The sequence below is a fragment of the Nerophis ophidion genome, linkage group LG11, assembly GCF_033978795.1.
Source record: "Nerophis ophidion isolate RoL-2023_Sa linkage group LG11, RoL_Noph_v1.0, whole genome shotgun sequence".
Lineage (NCBI taxonomy): Eukaryota > Metazoa > Chordata > Actinopteri > Syngnathiformes > Syngnathidae > Nerophis > Nerophis ophidion.
In genome coordinates, this window is record NC_084621.1 from 51,404,478 (window position 1) to 51,424,568 (window position 20,091).

General features: G+C 39.9%; 1 protein-coding gene across 6 annotated transcripts in view; it reads left to right on the plus strand.

The window, feature by feature from the left end:
* cobl (cordon-bleu WH2 repeat protein) overlaps window positions 1-20,091 on the plus strand; it is a 111,186-nt gene that overhangs the window by 66,683 nt on the left and 24,412 nt on the right. For 4 of the 6 annotated variants that reach the window (XM_061916212.1, XM_061916216.1, XM_061916218.1 and 1 more), the window contains 3 exons: window positions 3,301-3,883; window positions 11,509-11,649; window positions 18,858-19,185. In XM_061916212.1, the coding sequence (XP_061772196.1) occupies window positions 3,301-3,883; window positions 11,509-11,649; window positions 18,858-19,185 (1,052 nt within the window). The remainder of the gene's footprint in view (window positions 1-3,300; window positions 3,884-11,508; window positions 11,650-18,857; window positions 19,186-20,091) is intronic. The other 2 variants (XM_061916213.1, XM_061916217.1) reach the window with 2 other exon arrangements.

Consider the following 20,091-nt stretch of genomic DNA (forward strand, 5'->3'; position numbering starts at 1 on the left):
AATACTTAACTGTTTTGCATGTTCTCTCGCTGCAACCGGTGAGAAAAATATTAGTATGTAATATTTCATTACATTATTAATAGTGTGAATGGAGATAAGTAAAATGTTGTTGAATCTAATAGATTATAATCTAATAATCTTTTGACAGTCCGTTTAATTTTTTTTGACTGTAGCAAATAATCTAGTTTAGATTTGGCTACTAAGTGATAAAAAATAGTTATGTTTGGTAATGTCCTTTGTACTGTATGTTTGGTCTCATGGTTGTAGTGACTAAAGCAAGTAGACACTATAAGATTTCTATTTTTAAAACACTGACCATGAAAAATGTTGTCTCGAAAATCCACTTGAGTGACAAGGTCTGTTTGCGTTTCAACCTTTATAAATTTGTGTTACACCAGCCAGGACAATATGCATTCATGGATGCATGTACTTGGTAACCTTTGACTAAGTTTATTATGATACTTGATTATGTATTAGTTATCATATTATGACCACTCTTAAATAATAAAAATGATGCACCATCAATGATTAAAAAACAACTAAAAATAAGTGTACTTACTTTTCAGTTTCTGGTATATGCTATGCCTGACTACACAATACTTGTTGGAAAACCTGTCATCTCTTAAAGAGTGGGTTAGTAGGACAAAGTGAATGAAACTGGGTCAGCCATGTGTCTCCTAGTTCTTGGTTTTAGTCTCTTTTTACCAATCATTTCCAGACATATTGTTAACACATTTAACAGTAAATATTTTTGTCAAAGATGCACATGCACGCGGCCATAATATACCACATACACACAATGACCCATACGCATGCTAACTGTCCTGCTGTCTACTGTTACAATGGTTTTGACCTTAGTGCCCTAACTGTGTAGAGGCAGATCATCTTTTATTATTATCTGAGAAATGTGCACACATACACATGCACATATGAAGGTACTCATGCATGTTGATGTGCACATGCACACATTTACATTGTAAGCCTCTTGTCATGAACGCACATACTCTTATTGCACATTCCACATCAGCGCCGTAATGTTGTTGCCCTGTTACAAAGCCCGTCACCCGTCAAAAGCGCCTCAAAACAACCGATGAATGGTCACGCCACCAGGTTGAAGCCTCCATGGGTGGTCCGATCTGATCAACATGCTCCAACATGGGGCCCTATGCCACTCAAGCCATGGAGTGGAAAATTTAATAGACATGCCAAACTCCCTTGACAAGGCCTTTCTAATTGCCTGTGCATAAAGACCCATATCTTTTTAAAATATGTCCTCACATTATGTTTTCCAATTGCACTTTAATGAAAACAATTGCAACTTCAAACCAGTTGTGAATTACTCAAAAAACAGTAAGTAAATCTTTCCTTGTAGGTATTTTTGCACTTCTGTTTGAGAGGATGGGATATTTGATCAAGAATAGTTGATAGCCACTAGCATTGATGATTATTTATGAGTCTTTGTTGCTGTTTTTTTTGGGCAGCTGTACTAAATATACGAAATTGTATTTATAATTTTTTAAATTTTGATTACCTAAGGATCCACCAAGACTACTGATTTGACACAACAATCACAAATGTAGTCATCAGAGAAGGTTAACTTGAGGCGTTACTTCAGTGGCTGCCTCTTTTGTTTCTCTTAGCTTCAAATAAAATGTTATTTTTCCATCCGCTAAAAGTTGAATCTTGCACTGTTAAATATAGCTTTCCTAATTTGCACAAGGCTTGTTCAAGCTGGTCCAAACATTACACAAACACGGTGCCTCAAAAGGCTGCTACACATTATATCATATGCATGTGACCTTGAATGTGATAAACTGTAATACATTCAGGGAAAGTTTTTCAGTCACTAACAACATAATCTTAAAATGTGTTATTCTGCAAGTCATGGCGCCAGTCAGCCAATGAGCGTAGTCTCTCTTAACCTTGATGCCTTTAACGATCCCTTTATCTACTCATGCACTCAGCCTGGGATATGAACTGCACCGTTCGCTCTTGTGTGTATGTCCATGTGCTATTTGTGTGAATATGTCCAAGTGTGCAAGGAACGTGTTTGTGTGTGTGCATGCTCGCTGATCTGTTCCTTTCATAAGCAGGGCTGGGTTGCAGCTTATGTTTCACTCTGCAGGGAATATATTAAAAAATAGCATGCTTGCACACATGCGTGTGCACACTCCACATACACACATTTGTCTTCATTGGAAAGTCAGTCACCCATTTCAGCTTCAACTTTGGCCCACATCCACTGGTATGTGACTGTAAGAATGTCAGTGAGGCAAAGTGGGGGACCGTGGAAGAGTAGAAAGACGACCAGTTGGGGGCATTTACATTTACATAACATGCCATGCAGTTAGTCCATTGAGTTCATGGGTTAACTGCAAAATAAAACAAACCTGAAAAAAACACAAAATAGCACTGATCTTCCTCATGTTGTTCTGTTACATGATGTAACACTAATTGCAGCTCCAGGCATGTCCTTGGTGTTCTGCATTAAAGAGTACAATTCTGTGGCAGTAAATCGGATTTCTTAGACACTTTCGCTATCAAAACCTGCCTGTAGCGTTTATATTTTGATTCATAGTCAAGTGAAGATGATTCAACATGTGTGCCTTAGCTTCATAGTTTTCCTTTGCTCTTTCTTTTTTGTTCTACTTTTGTTTTAACATTGTTTGTAATCATTGGTACAGTCATGAATTGTTGCTTTTAGTCAATTTTGTTTTGACAGAACACCAACAGAATGCATGTTTCGGCAAATTCTAATGTCTTGATATAATTTTACATTTTGTCTCTTACCAGTGGATGATATAAAAGTCTGCTATCCACTTTTCATTTATGTTTGCACTTGTTGAGGAGAAAATACATACTTTTGATTCTATCTCAGATGTCAGTGGGCTGTCAAGGACCCTGATGTGATTGTGATTAAATATTAAAATAGGTCATTCAGCGGAGTGCATTACATTTCAGTAAGACCCTCTGTGTCTCAGAACAAACACGTGTTTCACAGTTTTAAAATAAATGATAGTGATGCAAAGAACTCCTTTATCAAATGAATTGTATTACTGACAGACATTATAATGTTTGTTGTTGGATAATTTAAGAGGAATGCTGGCGTTGTGAATTGCAGATGCTAGCCAAAACTCCACTTGGAATTAATTACTCCGTAGTTCACTCTTGACAGTATTATTTGACAGGCTGAAATATATGGATAAAAAGTGCACGCACACAAACACAAACAAGTAGGTGTCTACTAACATTTATTTTCACCAAACAATCTTTGCTTTTTTCCATTTTGTTTTCCATCAGACAGTCAATGGCTCAGAAAGTCAGCAAAGGAAAAGAAAAGCTCCATCTCCTCCTTCCACTCCAGGTTCCATCACCCCAGATGTTTTAGAAGCATCTGCTTTTTCTACGCTCACACCTGTTAACCATGCAAGTGTAAAAACTTCTCCAGCCTTCCGTGCCAACATGACCCAGTCAACCACCGCCACTTCCACCACTGTATCAACAGTGAGGCCACAATCCCTGAGGATTCAAGTTCATTCCCCATCTAGCTTCACCGTTACCCCTAAAGGTGGCTCCCCAACCCCAAGCAGCAGCACTTCTGACAGCAAAGTTATTCAGGACTCCAGCTCTGAAGTCAGCCGGAGCCCTGATGACTCCGATCTTGACACGGATGACACTCTATCCCACTATAGTACGCGGACCAGCAGCAATGCAAGCGGATCAGTGCCGACCCAAGCCCCTGCAAATACCTCCATAAAGAAAATAAGGGAACTCGATGTGTCCAGCAAATTGGTGCCAGCTTCAACTAGCATCTCTAGGACAGAGAATGAGTCATTCCTCAATCCTAAAGTGGATGGAGCTGAGAACAGACACAGCGAAATGGGTAAATATCAGTGCTTATTTTATGTAGAATTGTTGTTTTGTCCTAAAATTTGGTCACGATTGAATATTTTTAACAATAGTGATCCCAAGATGATTGACATTTTACTCACTGTCATGTTTACTGTTGGATTCAAGATGCAGGCAGTAGAAACACTTTCAAAACAGGTCAAGCCCAGAATACAGAGGTACCTCAATTTACAAGCATGATTCTCTCCGCGACCATACTTGTAGCTCATATCACTTGGCAGAAATGTACACATACTGAATGAAGGTACTCATGCTTGTTGATGTGCACATGGACACATTTAAATTTTCAGTCTCTTGTCATAAATGCACATTTGGGCTGCAACTGATGGTTTTGACTATTTTGGTAGTCGACTAGTCATCGAATATCTTAATGAATAGTCGTATTATGAAGTGTACACATATTCAGCAGCTCTAAACTAATTTAGCCATTAACGAGGCATGTGCTCACCGATAAAAAAGTGACGAATTTATTTATAAATATTTATTTATACTGTAACTACATTGTAAGTTAGGCTGTTACAAAAATGTAAATAACTATTAAATTATTACTAATTAATATGAATTACTTTTGTCCATTTAAAAGTAAGGACAGGAAAAGTGCAAAACAAAACATTTTTTTTATATCTATGTATTAAAAAAAGTTAAAATAGCAATAAGAACAAATGATAAAACAATCAATCAATAAAACAAAAAAACTAACTTGCTCAAAAAGAAACATGCAGTTTGTGATGTTTAAAAAGCCGTGCACTGATACACTATTGATGATGGGTTAATTCCTGGCATTTTAAGCAATCTAATAGTGCATATAATTGTATGATTGATTTATTCTTTACAATTCAATCAATCAATGTTTATTTATATAGCCCCAAATCACAAATGTCTCAAAGGACTGCACAAATCATTACGACTACAACATCCTCGGAAGAACCCACAAAAGGGCAAGGAAAACTCACACCCAGTGGGCAGGGAGAATTCACATTCAGTGGGACGCCAGCGACAATGCTGACTATGAGAAACCTTGGAGAGGACCTCAGATGTGGGCAACCCCCCCCCTCTAGGGGACCGAAAGCAATGGATGTCGAGCGGGTCCAACATGATACTGCGAAAGTTCAATCCACAGTGGCTCCAAGACAGCAGCGAGAGTCCCGTCCACAGGAAACCATCTCGAGCGGATCAGCAGCGTAGAGATGTCCCCAACCGATACAGGCGAGCGGTCCATCCTGGGTCCCGACGAGCGGTCCATCCTGGGTCTCGACTCTGGACAGCCAGTACTTCATCCATGGTCATCGGACCGGACCCCCTCCACAAGGGAGGGGGGGACATAGGAGAAAGAAAAGAAGCGGCAGATCAACTGGTCTAAAAAGGAGGTCTATTTAAAGGCTAGAGTATACAGATGAGTTTTAAGATGAGACTTAAATGCTTCTACTGAGGTAGCATCTCGAACTGTTACCGGGAGGGCATTCCAGAGTACTGGAGCCCGAACGGAAAACGCTCTATAGCCCGCAGACTTTTTTTGAGCTCTAGGAATCACTAATAAGCCGGAGTCTTTTGAACGCAGATTTCTTGCCGGGACATACGGTACAATACAATCGGCAAGATAGGCTGGAGCTAGACCGTGTAGTATTTTATACGTAAGTAGTAAAACCTTAAAGTCACATCTTAAGTGCACAGGAAGCCAGTGCAGGTGAGCCAGTACAGGCGTAATGTGATCAAACTTTCTTGTTCTTGTCAAAAGTCTAGCAGCCGCATTTTGTACCAACTGTAATCTTTTAATGCTAGACATTGGGAGACCCGAAAATAATACGTTACAGTAATCGAGACGAGACGTAACAAACGCATGGATAATGATCTCGGCGTCTTTAGTGGACAAAATGGAGCGAATTTTAGCGATATTACGGAGATGAAAGAAGGCCGTTTTAGTAACGCTTTTAATGTGTGACTCAAAGGAGAGAGTTGGGTCGAAGATAATACCCAGATTTTTTACAGAGTCACCTTGTTTTATTATTTGGTTGTCAAATGTTAAAGTTGTATTATTAAATAGAGGTCGGTGTCTAGCAGGACCGATAATCAGCATTTCCGTTTTTTTGGCATTAAGTTGCAAAAAGTTAGCGGACATCCATTGTTTAATTTCATTAAGACACGCTTCCAACTGACTACAGTCCGGCGTGTTGGTCAGCTTTAGGGGCATGTAAAGTTGGGTGTCATCAGCATAACAGTGAAAGCTTAGCTGTCTGATAGATTGTACGGTATGTTTAATCTTACGATGCTGGCAAACTGGTGTGTGCTTGTGTGTTCGCGTGTGTGCGATTCATGTTTGTTATTGTGCCTTTCTTTCTTAGACAAAGTATAGCTGGCGGACTTTGGGTAAAATGATAGTTAAATCAGTTATTCACACAATCTTAATAAGTTGAGACCGCATCCTGCAGATGTCCGACATTTATCCGCTTTAAATGCTCGCGTATCACAGATATAGTGTTTTTAAAACAACGTCTGCTTTGCAAAATGAGCAAGGTATTCGTGTTTTTAACAAGTGTAAGAGAAAATATTCCCACACTTTACATATTTTCACCCGCGATGTTAATGCGAATGGCGGTGCTGACTCGTGTCACTCTGGAATAACACGGGTAATAATGTTATGACTGTCGACAAATTTATTTGCATTTTCAAACGAAATTAATCTGGTTGTTTATTTACAGTGAATGTAAACAATTGTTAGGTCAAATGTTGCCTGGATAGTTCCCCCTCGTTTAGAATGACACTGCTCTCAAAACTGCGGAGCTGTCAAGCTGCAGCAACATTTTAGAAGTGCAATAATAATAACCTGGTTGAAAGGTGAGTGTGTGTGTGCTCATGTCATGCTTCAAGTCTAGGAACAAGTGGAGCTGTTTTTTATATTTTTGAAACAGTGCCGTCCTTTACTCTTGCCCTAGCTTTCAATCCCTTCTTTTCATCTATCTCTTTCCTCTCTTTGCATCTCACTCCTATATGCATGTAGGCACTCACATAATCCTTCAAAGCTAGCAGATACAAAGACCAACACATCCATCACAGATTTAAACAGGATCTGCGTGAACTTCAGCTAGCCCCTTATTGATCAGGTATTTACTGGTAGCAGAGTGAGATTGCAGCAGACGTCTGTCATGCCTGTAGGAGGAAGAGATGATAGAGTTGTAAACCTCAGAAAATGGTTGAGGAAGGTGAGAGAGCCAGAGAGTTCAAAGTATGGGGCATGGGAAGGTTTAGGCTGCAGGAGGAGAAAAGGGTATTAACGGCAGGTTTTTTAGAGGCGTTTAAAGGGAGAGCTGGTTGAGGAGAAGGATAGAAACAGGATGGACGGATAACAGATAATAGAGTTAGTGTATTAGACTGGAAAAGAACGGACATCATGTCGATCATTGATACATATTTACTCTTAGCTTTTTGTTGCCTGCTGAAAGTGTCATCTTTTACCTCTTCATAAATTCACTGTGGAAAGCATAGTAGGCAAGTTTGGAACAACGGTAAACTTTTTAACGGTTCACGTTTAGCAGAGAATGAATGTATTCAAATTCATGTTACGCCATAAAGCCATGTACATTATAAAGTGACCCATTGTCTGGGCAGATACATTACATCACATTGTGTATTTGTTTATACTGAGTTGACAGCAGTTATACTCGCATGCAAAACATTACTTCATTTTCACCTTGCTTGTGAACATGTTTGGGTTATGATAGAGTAGTTCGTCATCTTAGTCCATAGTACTGTATGTTGTTTCAGTTCCGCCTTTTTGTATACAATGTAGTGAAGAGATTAAGTAGCACATCAACAGTATACGCTGACTAAGACAGCACAATGATGTATTGCAAACCCATGTGGGAAGTGTGCTCGCTCTATATGAGTAATGCTGTCTTACAGAATTGCCTTGTTGCCCCTGTATGAACTGTAAATCATATGAATGGATTTGTTTTTCATCAAGTTCAACTTTTTTGTTAGGTAAAAGCCACATGGACACATTTCAGAAGGCTTTAATGGCACCATTCCAATCAACCAGCAGATGGGTTCACCTTTTACCCAGTTACTGTTAAGGGCCCTATTCTCCCAATTGCACTGAGGTGTTTTTTTTAATGTGCTTCAAGTCATGCACGTTCTTTCTATTCGTATTCTCCCGGCTCATTACTAATTGTGAAAAAGATAAAACTGTAAATTTCAAATGGCCATCTTAATCCAGGCAGTGTTTGTCACATGAACGTGTGTTGCCATGGTGATGGTATGTATGCACGCTACAACAGCTTCTTCCTGGCTGGATGTGAATAATGATAATCTTTGGATTAAACTTTAACTTATCTTAACCTGATTTTATTTGTGGTGATAAGAGATCTGTTTCGTACAAACGTTTGTGAAGCAGTGACGCGTCAGAGGGGCTTGACAGCTGTTTTTGTGTGCTTGTGCGGTGGAGCAAGACAGTTTGACTGTCCAACTGTCCAAAAATCTATCAAATCATTTGATACATGCTACAATATATGTATGTATGTATGTATGAATGTATTTTATATTAAATAGTCAATATTCAATGATTACGGTCCAAATGAAATCATTACGTCCATTTGTACCAGAAAAATGTAAACACAGCAGATATATCCGTAAATTTAAAATACATGTTCTGTGTTATGAGGATGACACCCAGCTCTACGTCTCAACCAAACCAACTGCTTCTCTTTCTCTTTCCTCCCCTACTGACTGCCTCAGTGAACTCAAGCAGTGGTTTTCATCCAATTTCCTTCAACTCAATAGTAATAAAACCCAAATCTTACTTGTAGGTACAAAATCCATTCAAGCCAAAACCAACAGCTTGTCTGTTACTCTTGGCAATTCCTCTGTCTCACCTTCCTCTCAAGTCAAGAGTCTGGGTGTCATCCTCGACAGCACACTCTCTTTTCAAGCCCACATAAACATTACCCGGTCCGCTTACTTTGATCTACGAAACATTAATCGACTTCGCCCATTCCTAGCCCCTCATACTGCTGCCATATTAGTCCATAGCCTGGTCACCTCTCGCCTGGACTACTGCAACTTTCTCCTGTTTGGTCTCCCTCAAAAGCCACTTCACAAACTTCAACTTCTCCAGAACTCTGCAGCCCGGATAATCACCAGAGCCCCTTCAATCCAGTACATCACCCCTGGTCTGCAGCAACTCCACTGGCTACCTATCAAACACCATATCCAATTTAAAATCATTCTCCTCACTTTCAAAGCTATCCATAACCTTTCTCCGTCATATCTCTCTGACTTGCTCCATGTCGCCACGCCCTCACGCTCCCAAAGATCCTCTGCATCCATCCATCTCTCTGTCCCCTTATATAAACTCTCCACCGTGGGTGCCCGAGCTTTCCGCCGCTCAGGCCCTCATCTTTGGAACTCATTACCACCAGACCTTCGTAACATAGACTCAATATCCCTCTTCAAATCAAGACTCAAAACACACCTATTCATGTCTGCTTATTCATTGTAAATCTTATGAATTTTTGTTGTAGATTTTATCCGATTGATTTTATTGTTTTGACTTTGTACAGTTTCCTTGAGTGCCCAAAAAGGCACCTTATAAGTGAAATGTATTATTATTATTATTATTATTATTATTGTTATTATATACGGGCAGCCCCCTTCTGCTGTGGTCACACCCACAAGACAACGATGTGCATTTAGATTTTTGATATGTTGTTTCAACTTACCAGGGTGCTGGACTTATTCCAGCCTCAGAGGAGAGTACGAACAAAAGTACTGAAGTTGACGGGAGAATACGCGTAACACCAGATTTGACAGGAACGGCCACATTTAAAGGTTACTCCACCCAGACTGCGTATCTAGGATGAAGGAGCACATCACTTAAGTCGCGGTGGAGAATTTTGCGCAGCCAGAATGAACGCAGTTGTGCACCTTTTTTCATTCAAGCACATGGAAAAATAGGGCCCACAAAGTATATAGGACAGAAAGCCTTCCTTTCCAAATAAACCACAAAAATGGTTTTGTCGACCTCCTGCCCGTTCGGATTTTGATTTACCGTATTTTTCGGAGTATAAGTCGCACCGGAGTATAAATCGCACCTGCCGAAAATGCATTAAAAAGAAGGAAAAAAACATATACGTGGCACTGGAGTATAAGTCGCATTTTTGGAAGAAATTTATTAGATAAAATCCAACAAGAACAGACATTTGAAAGGCAATTTAAAATAAATAAAGAATACTGAACAACAGAATGTTATATGACACATAAATAACCAACTGAGAATGTGCCTGATATGTTAACATAACACATTATGGTAAGAGTCATTCAAATAACTATAACATATAGAACATGCTACACATTTACCAAACAATCTGTCACTCCTGATCACTAAATCCCATGAAATCTTCGTTTTCGCTGTCGCTTCTAAACAATTCTGCCAACTCCAAAGGAAGACAATGCGCTGCTTCCTCTTCTATCGGTACGTCGCTTACGTCAGAGTCATCGTCAGGTGCAGTTCCAATTATTCCAGCCTTTCTGAATCCGGACAGAATGGTTTCGGTTGTCACTGAAGCCCATGCTTTGTCGATCCATCTGATGACATCCAGAAAAGTTGCATGGCGCATTCTCCCGGTTGCCGGGAAGCAGTGCTCTCCTTCCATCATCCACTGCTCCCACAGGATGCGCAGGAATGCCTTAAAGCTCATATTCACGGAGATGTCAAGTGGCTGGAGTATTTTGGTTAAGCCTCAGGGGATGATGGCAGGTATGGAGTTTACTCCAGACTTTCTTTCTGTTGCTCGATTGCTGTTTCCTGCTGTGTATTTCACTACTTCCAGCTTGTAACCTACAGTATATGCTTTCCTTTTCGGTGCCATTTTTGTTCAGCCCTTTGTTTTTATAAGTTACCGCCAATGTACCGTAGCAGGTAACGTTTTCTTTCCCACAATGCACTTCTGCCTTGACCCGCCTCCGCCGAATTTTCATTGGTTGACATGTGTGTGACGATTGCTGCAGCATCTTCTTTTCCCACAATGCATTTCTGCCATGACTGGCCTCCGCCGAATTTTCATTGGTTGACGTGTGTGTGACGATTGCTGACATCCGGCTAGTCTCATACGTGAATGAGATAAATAATATTTGCTATTTTACGGTAATATGTTAATAATTTCACACATAAGTCGCTCCGGAGTATACGTCGCACCCCCGGCCAAACTATGAAAAAAACTGCGACTTATATTCCGAAAAATACGGTAGTTCATTCTGTAGTATGCATGCAAGATTTGCATGTAGCCAGGTTTTAATAATGTAAGGCAGAAAACATTAGTTGTGCACTGCACAGAAAGTGAGTAGTACCTCCATAGTGCAGATAGACCCACCTGCTTGAAGAGACATGAACTTTAATCACATAAAAATCTAAGGATTAAGCTATATAACAAGCACACCTTGGCAAGCATAGTGAGAAATTACTAGGATTGGAATTCAGCCAACCAGTAACAAAGACGATTATGATTACTTCGGAAGGTTTTTGACAACTTTCAGTCGGAAGGTTTTTAAGCCATGTCCACCATTGGTACATCGAATATGATTTTGTTTGCTAATTGCTTGTTTCTCAAGGAACAGCTGATTTGCAAGTCCCACCCAAGCCTCGTCGTTCCCCAGCCCTGGAACATCCTCCCCTGTACTCCCCTTCGCTTGATCCCGTAAAAAGCCGCTACTCACGGAGCACCATGGAAAAGGAGGACCCTGCTTCCCAGTGTAGGTGCCAGATAGATTTCCTTTTCTTTTTGCTTTCACATAATTATTTTGTCTTTTCACCTGTATATTTAACTCTTTTCTCAGATAGTTTCATTTTCAACTGGAGCAGACTGACTTGTTAGCCATGTGTACATGGACATTTATTTAATCTGATCATCATCCGGATTAGATTGTTACTGTGTACAGAGACCCTCAAAAAAAAAGATCTGATTATGTGCATTTTTATGCAACACACCTTAAATTGGAATACTTAACTTTGACAGAACCTAACAAACAGAAAGGTGTGGTATTATTTGCGCTATGGCGCCATCTTTTAGACAAGTCACTCACTGCAAGGGCTGAAGAAGCAGGAGACTTCCACTTTAATTAAACATGGCTGTGCATTTCTGCTAGTCCGACGTTATCATGGTATTTATAATTTTTTGTATATGTTCACTACTTTTGTCTTACCTCTCTTTTTGAAATGTAGCTGTTCTGTGCCTTTTATGTTGTGATTATGTATGGGTTGCAGTGCATCTTTATATTTCAACATTGTGTACATGTGTTTGAGACTCGCCGTTAGCACTTACAGTAGCTGTAATGTCGTGAAAAAAACAGCTCGTTAAAGGGGAACATTATCACAATTGCAAAAGGGTTAAAAACAATAAAAATCAGTTCCCAGTGGCTTGTTTTATTTTTCGAAGTATTTTTCAAAATTTTACACCTCCCGGAATATCCCTAAAAAAAGTTTGAAAGTTCTTAATTTTCGCTATTTGCGATGCGACTGTCCATTTCCCTGTGACGTCATACAGGGCTGCCAATACAAACAACATGGCGGTTACCACAGCAAGATATAGCGACATTAGCTCGGAGTCAGACTCGGATTTCAGCGCCTTAAGCGATTCAACAGATTACACATGTATTGAAACAGATGGTCGGAGTATGGAGGCAGGCAGCGAAAACAAAATTGAAGAAGAAATTGAAGCTATTGAACGAATAGCTATTGACGCTATTCGGCCATAGCATGGGGGTACCTAATGAAGTGGCCCATAGCATGGCTGCCTTATTAGCATCGCCGGTAAAATCTGCGGACCAAACGATCAGGACTTTCGCATCTTGTGACACTGGAGCAACTTAAATCCGTCGATTGGTAAGTGTTTGTTTCGCATTAAATGTACATACAGCTAGCGTAAATAGCATGTTAGCATCGATTAGCATAGCATTTTAGCATCGATTAGCTGGCAGTCATGCTGTGACCAAATATGTTGGATTAGCACATAAATCAACAACATCAACAAAACTCACCTTTGTGATTTCGTTGACTTAATCGTTGCAAATGCATCTGCAGGTTATCCATACATCTCTGTGCCATGTCTGTCTTAGCATCACCGGTAAAATGTGCAGACACTCTGGCAAATTCAATGGGGGTCTGGCGGCAGATTTCTTGCCAGTGGTGCAACTTGAATCCCTCCCTGTTAGTGTTGTTACACCCTCCGACAACACACCGACGAGGCATGATGTCTCCAAGGTTCCAAAAAAGAGTTGAAAATCGGAAAATAACAGAGCTGAGACCCGGTGTTTGTAATGTGAAAATGAAAATGGCGGGTGTGTTACCTCGGTGACGTCATGTTCTGACGTCATCGCTAAAAGACCGATAAACAGAAAGGCGTTTAATTTGCCAAAATTCACCCATTTAGACTTCGGAAATCGGTTAAAAAAATACATGGTCTTTTTTCTGCAACATCAAGGTATATATTGACGCTTGCATAGGTTTGGTGATAATGTTCCCCTTTAAGACGACAACTATATACCTTCTTTTATTGTTACATCGACACATGACGCTCCGTACCATCTTTTTGTTTTTGTTAGTCTCATTTTAACGCTAATTCTGTGCATGCTAAATTGGGGTAAACAGCGTCAAGACAATCGCTTCATACTGAGACTTTTAAATTTAGTCCACCACCAAAGTATGGCTGACATCAGAGACATGCGCAGTAAGGATAATTCTAACCCGAATTTCGGAAGATGTGTTGTCACGTGCTCCAATCCAAATGACTTTCGGCATAAACCACCCTTCTCGATCGGAATTAAGTTTTGATCAGAATGTGTGTGTGTGTGTGTGTGTGTGTCTGCGTGTGTGTGTGTGTGTGTGTGTGTGTGTGTGTGTGTGTGTGTGTGTGTCTGCGTGTGTCTGCGTGTGTGTGTGTGTGTGTGTGTGTGTGTGTGTGTGTGTGTGTGCGTGCGTGCGTGCGTGCGTGCGTGCGTGCGTGCGTGCGTGCGTGCGTGCGTGCGTGCGTGCGTGCGTGAGTGATCGGGTCAGAATATTCCCAATGCCGTGTTTACATGAAGCATTTTTATTCCGGTTAGGCTTTTAATCCGATTAATGTGTCCATGTGCACATAGCTACTGATAGTGGGTTCATGTGTGGTCAAGGTGCTTCTTGTCTATAAACGGCAACCTATAATCCTTTGGACTCAGAGCTTTTGTCAACATTAATTAACTGGAGTGCTTTTTATGTAGGATAAGGTTGTATTCAAAAGTATACCTGTGAGACATATTTTACTACACATTAGACAATTTGAAAACAAGGTTTGGTGCATTTTGGAACTATAGCCTGGTTGTCATCAACAAAAAATTATTTCAGATAGTTTTGATAGTAGTTCAAGGGGGTTGAACATGTAGTATAGGTCATAATGCATCAAAAATATTTGTATATTCCCAGGCTTTTGCCATATTCCCTTTTTCAGAGTACGTTCAGTGTTTTCATTTCAAGTTTAATGGCTGGCTCTTTGGTCTATTTCTTTCTGTCTCCAGGTTTTCCCCTGGATGTCATTTCCATTCCATTTCTGCATTATTTTCAATCTTGTAAATCTCAATTTTGATTTGTTCTTTTCTTTACCCCCTTTACCCTTCACCCTTTTTGCAGTGTACTGCTGCGGTCCTGTACGCCTGCACTCCAAACACCACTGAAGTCTTTCTCCGACTTGACCCTTCATCTATCATTTCCTGCCAATCCTTTCCGCCTGTCATTCTAGAAACTGTCCTGTCTCATTAACGTTCACAATCCCCTTTTTTTGTTGTGATTTATGTTACTTTGCATTATCATAGCCATATTGCCTCACACAACCCTGGCAAAGGTTTTAGAGTTTAGAGCTCACAAAAGCAGGTGTTGTTCTAATACTTACTAATGGATGTGTGCAGTTTTGTTGTTGTTTTTACATTAGCTGGATCTGTTTCTATTGATTAGAAGAGGGTTCTTTGCTGCATTAAAATGGACAAAAAGCATGTGGTCAGAAGGTATCCACTGACAGTTGATCTTAATTCGGTGTATCGCTTACAGTGTGATGAATGAGGTATGTAAAGATGGAGCAACGATGCAAGGCAACGTATATCAGCCCATTGTTTGGTGATATGATATCTGCTGATCAATGGTTGGACAGTGTATGTTCTCTGGCTGGTTGTTTTGAATTGATTTAGAAACCCGATGTCTGAATGCACACAGTTTTTTGGTGAATATTACTTTTCAAATCCAGATGTTCTGACAAAAATAAGTTATTTTTATCTGGTGGTGGCTCCATTTTGTACAATCAAAAATTTCAGAGAAAGTACTTTATATACCAGGGGTTCTTAACCATTTTGACATTGGCGCCCAACTTTTCCACTACAGAGGGGCCCAGGTCCCACTCAATTATTAACACTTAATTTGTCATCTTGCTTTTTATTTTTATCGTATTCAATAATTACATCTAACCTACTTACAGTTTACAAACTTGTCAAATGACATGCAACCATATGTTAATCACAAAGAATATTATTTAACACAAACTTTAGGCTTAGGTCAGGCTGATTAAATTAATAAGCACTAATCAAATATGCTGCATAAGAGGAGACTCAAAATACTGCATATGAGGAGACTGAAAAAAAAAGGACAGACGATTGTGTTGTGCTAAATAAACTAAATAATAATGAATGTTTCTTAATAACTAGACTGTCAATAAATTTAAAGTGCAAATGAAAATATAGCTTCACCACTTGAGTCATATTTTTTGCACTATAAAAACATCTTTGACTTAGCTTCAGACTTCATCTGTTGTTTTGATAATATCATTACTGCCACAAGTGGTGGAAAGGGGTATTACAACTGAGTACCGCCTGGGCCCATATGGACCACAGTTGAGAAACATCCATCCATTTTGTACCGCTTGTCTCTCTCGGGTTCGCGCACGGTGCTGGAGCCTTTTTCAGCTGCATTCGGCCAGAAGGCGGGATACTCCCTGGACAAGTCGTTAGCTATAATCCTTAACTGTGCTCTACAAATGTACACTCATTATGAATTGCGTTCTCTGTTTCTTTTGTCAGTGCAGTCGTCCCTGGTTTACCGATGTTACTTGGTTCTGGGACCGTGATAAATTAATTTCCACGTTGTCTGAGTCAATTAAAAATCGAATTTGTTCATAACGAGATGATAAAAAAAAAAAAAACTTAAGTTCTTTAACATTATGAGAGCTTTTAGACATTAAAAAATATCCTTCAGTCACATTTACACTTTTTCAAACCAAAAAGTATTGCTTCTTAAGGCTTAGCCAATCAGTGGCCACAATATTGAACTGTGTGCTTTGATTGGTTTGGTCACCCCTGGTGGCCAATACTACTGTAGTAATGATCTTTTAGTGTATTCATCCATTTCTATGATTTAAAAAGTTTAATTTAGAGTAAAAAATTTATAGAATATGCTTGAAAAGAAACAAATCTGTAATGTGGGAATACGCAATATAGTGAAGGACGACTGTATGTATTAATAGCCTTTTGCATACCTTATTGTACAATATTAACACCACCAGAGATTAAAAACAAATTATTAGCATGATTTTTTTTTTTAGTTAAGTAAAAATCCAAAATGATTTTGATATTAATAGGATATATTACAGTAAGTTGAAGTATATGAGTTGAAGTACAGTACATTGTTACATTACTGCTCACTGATATGCAATGTCTTTAGTATGTTGGTATGATGTGGGAATAAATAAATGTGGTTTTATTAAAGCAAAATATTTCACAAATATAAACAATGTATTTAATAACTGAAATTGATTGCAATAAAATATTTAAGAATGATTATTGTACAAGGGCTGCGACAGACCTGTATGACAAAATGTAAATGATTTGCTTTGGAATTAAGGTACGAAGTGAAGCATGGGCTTGATGTCTGCAGTGGAGATATGAGTGTGGATAATATCACGTTTTTGATTGCAAACCAACTCTATATGTGAGAGTTTGTGCAAATTGTTGTATGTGTGCATGTGTGTGTGGTGGTGGCTACCATGACTAAGTTGTTTCTGGAAATGACTTTGGAGGTTAGAAAGCCTCGTGAGTCATCACCACATCATGAACTGACGGACTAAATATACAGTCACAAATACTCACAGAGCTCACAGTCATTAATAGTTAATAGATACAATCATGTTTGTGCTCTTATTTCCAAGAATGTGCATGCTGCCAGGATGTAAAAAAGCCAACAAATAATACTTGTTTTTTCTTGGCTTAGAGTTTAGTTTGTGATAGTGACAGACTAAATAGGTTTCCCCCCAAATCCACAAAACTGACCAAACTGTATTGAAGATGAGAGGGCATGAATCAGTAGTCTTCCCAGGAAACTAAACCAGTACTGTAAAAAAAATTAAAAGGGTTTGTTTACTCTACTTTGACCCACACATCATTAAAGTTTTTTTATCAAGCCACATTTGGTTGTGCTCTGAGCTTATATTTGTATATTTGGCTTGTGTTTTTCTGGTTTGTGTGTTTGTGGTGTTAAAATGAATGTTGAAACTAACATAAATACTTCCTGTTTTTTTATCCTTTCCTCATCCAGCTCGCGAATGTCGAGATGTTGATACTGCATGGTGGCTTTCTATTCAAATAACTGTCTTCTTGTGTTGTAAATATGTATTTGCATTCAGCACTGCAATAACTCCCAACAGTACAATCCAGAAACTATCAAATGTAGCTTTGTGGCTCAAAATGCACTATACATTTGCTGTTCTATTCAAGGGACAGTTTAATCTTCAATATTATACCTTTATTTTTATATACAGTTTAACCTTGATTTACTAACAAAATTGGTTCTTCAACGTGGTTCGCCAACCAAATATTTTATATAATGAAGCAAAGTTCCCCATAAGAATCAGTGTAAAAATTAATAATTGGTTCTAGCCTTAATAACAGTCTGTAATTTAGTATGAAAAAAAAAATTCACACTTTGAAGATATCTATCCATCCATTTTTCTACCACTTGCCCCCTTTCGGTGTCACGAGAGGCTCTGGAGCCTATCTCAGCTGAATTCAGGTGGTAGGCGGGGTACACCCTGGACAAGTCACCAGCTTATCTCAGGGCCAACACAGATAGACAGACAACATTCACACTCACATTCACACACTAGGGCCAATTTAATGTTGCCAATCAACCTATCCCCAGCTGAACCCACGCAGTCACGGGGAGAACATGCAAACCACAGAGAAACACTATAATATATGTAGTGTGTGTGTGTGTGTCTCTAGGGGTTTCTGTGACATTGTTGAACACTCGGAGTTTTGTGGGCTCTTGTCCAGGTAACAAAAGTCCTGTGGCATCTTTTTCACTCTCATCACAATTCAAGACTTGTTGCGGATCAAAGCCCCCTTCACTTATAAAATCTTTGATGTAAAGGTGCCGATAGCCAAAGGTTAATTAGCTACAATGCTAGCTCAGTGGTTGTCCAGCAACCTGAAATTATACAGCAAGACTGTCAAAGTTGGGACACATTTAAAGCATTTCTGATCACACAAAGTTATCTCTATAAGCCAGGCCAACACAGTGCTGACCGCCGCAAGGTATGACTATTGCGAAAAAAAAGTTGCCACTCGCCTCGAAGTTCCTCAAAATGGCTGCACCTGCGTATACAGGAAGGGATGTCATCAAAATAGCAGTCCCATAGGGCGTCAAGCAACACACAAATGAATGAATAAATGAAGCGTTCGTACGCCGAGAAATGGTCCGCACACACAGGCCTATTTGGCATGATGTAAACATTCGTAAAACGAAACAGACGCAAATAGTGAGGTTCGGGAATCGAGGTTCCTCTGTATTTTTTTTTCCTTGAAGTTATTTTTGGATGTTGATGTTGGAAGTTGTTGTTGCTAAGAAATTCTGATTGTCTCGCAATAAGAGTGACATCTCTCTTTGTCCTCTTCAGCCTGGCTGTACTCAATGAAGAGCACTGCAGCTGATGTCAAGGTCCAAGAAAATGAAAGACCTGAGGAGGAGACTCTGTCTCTGGGAAGCAGTAGTAGCAGGGGCAGCAGTCTACCAGATCAAGGTTATGCTGCTTCTGAGGGAATGGTTGATGGTGAGGACTCAGGCCTGGTGAGCTCCCCATCCGACACCTATCCCACATCCCCAGAGGGAAGTTTGTTTTTGGAGAGAAGTTCCAAAGAAGAGCAAGGAGAGAGACTGCCTGGCCCAGTCCGGGACATTTCCAGTGACAGCGATGAGGGATGTGCCACCTGGAGTTCATATGAGAGGTAAAGAAGTCATTGAAGGTTGTTCGAAGAACTGTGCACCGAAAGTGGTGTGGAACTGTCACGCTGGTGGCTTTTTTTTGCTACCATGTAAATGTGGAGAGCTAACATTAGCATTAGCATTAGCATCAAAAGTCGCTTACTAATTCAGCAGGAATAGAGCCAAGGCAGCATAGGTCTGAAATCCCTCAACTTTGAGCTTACGCCAGTGAGTGAAAGATGATCCTGCTGTCTTTTTATCCGGGTAAGCTCAGTTTTTCTTTCAGCGTGGCTCGGTTGATAGAACAACCGTGACAGCAACCTGAGGGTTCCTGGTTCGATCCCTGTCTTCCGCCATCCTAGTCACGTTCATTATGTCCTTGAGGAAGACACTTCACCCTTGCTCTCGATGGGTCATGGCTAGGGCCTTGCATGGCAGCTCCCGCCATCAATGTGTGAATGGGTGAATGTGGAAATAGTGTCACAGCGCTTTGGCCAATACAAGTATAACACATTTACCATTTTTGTTTCATCAGACCGAATTTTTCGTTTCTTTTGTTGTTTTGGAGCTTCGCCCATGATAGCAGTTATCACTTTTTTCTTTTAGTTTTCTGGCAGCACGTAGGCGTTTGCGTCGACTTCCATCTTTTTAATAAATGGGGAGAGGGAGATACTTATGCTGTTGTAGTTTTTTGTGTGGCAGGGTTCCTGCCACATTCCTCAAAGTCACTAACTGCCAGTAAAAGCAATACAGACCCCCTCAAGCCATGACAGAGGTGTCATTCGACTAGTTGTAAGGCCATGTAACATCCCAAAAGTTATGACAATTGTATGCAGGTTGAAAAGTTACTTAGTTCTGCACCACTATTATTAAGCGGCGACAGGTGTGGACGCCTGCACAACATGATGTTTTGATTGTCTCCCTGGAGT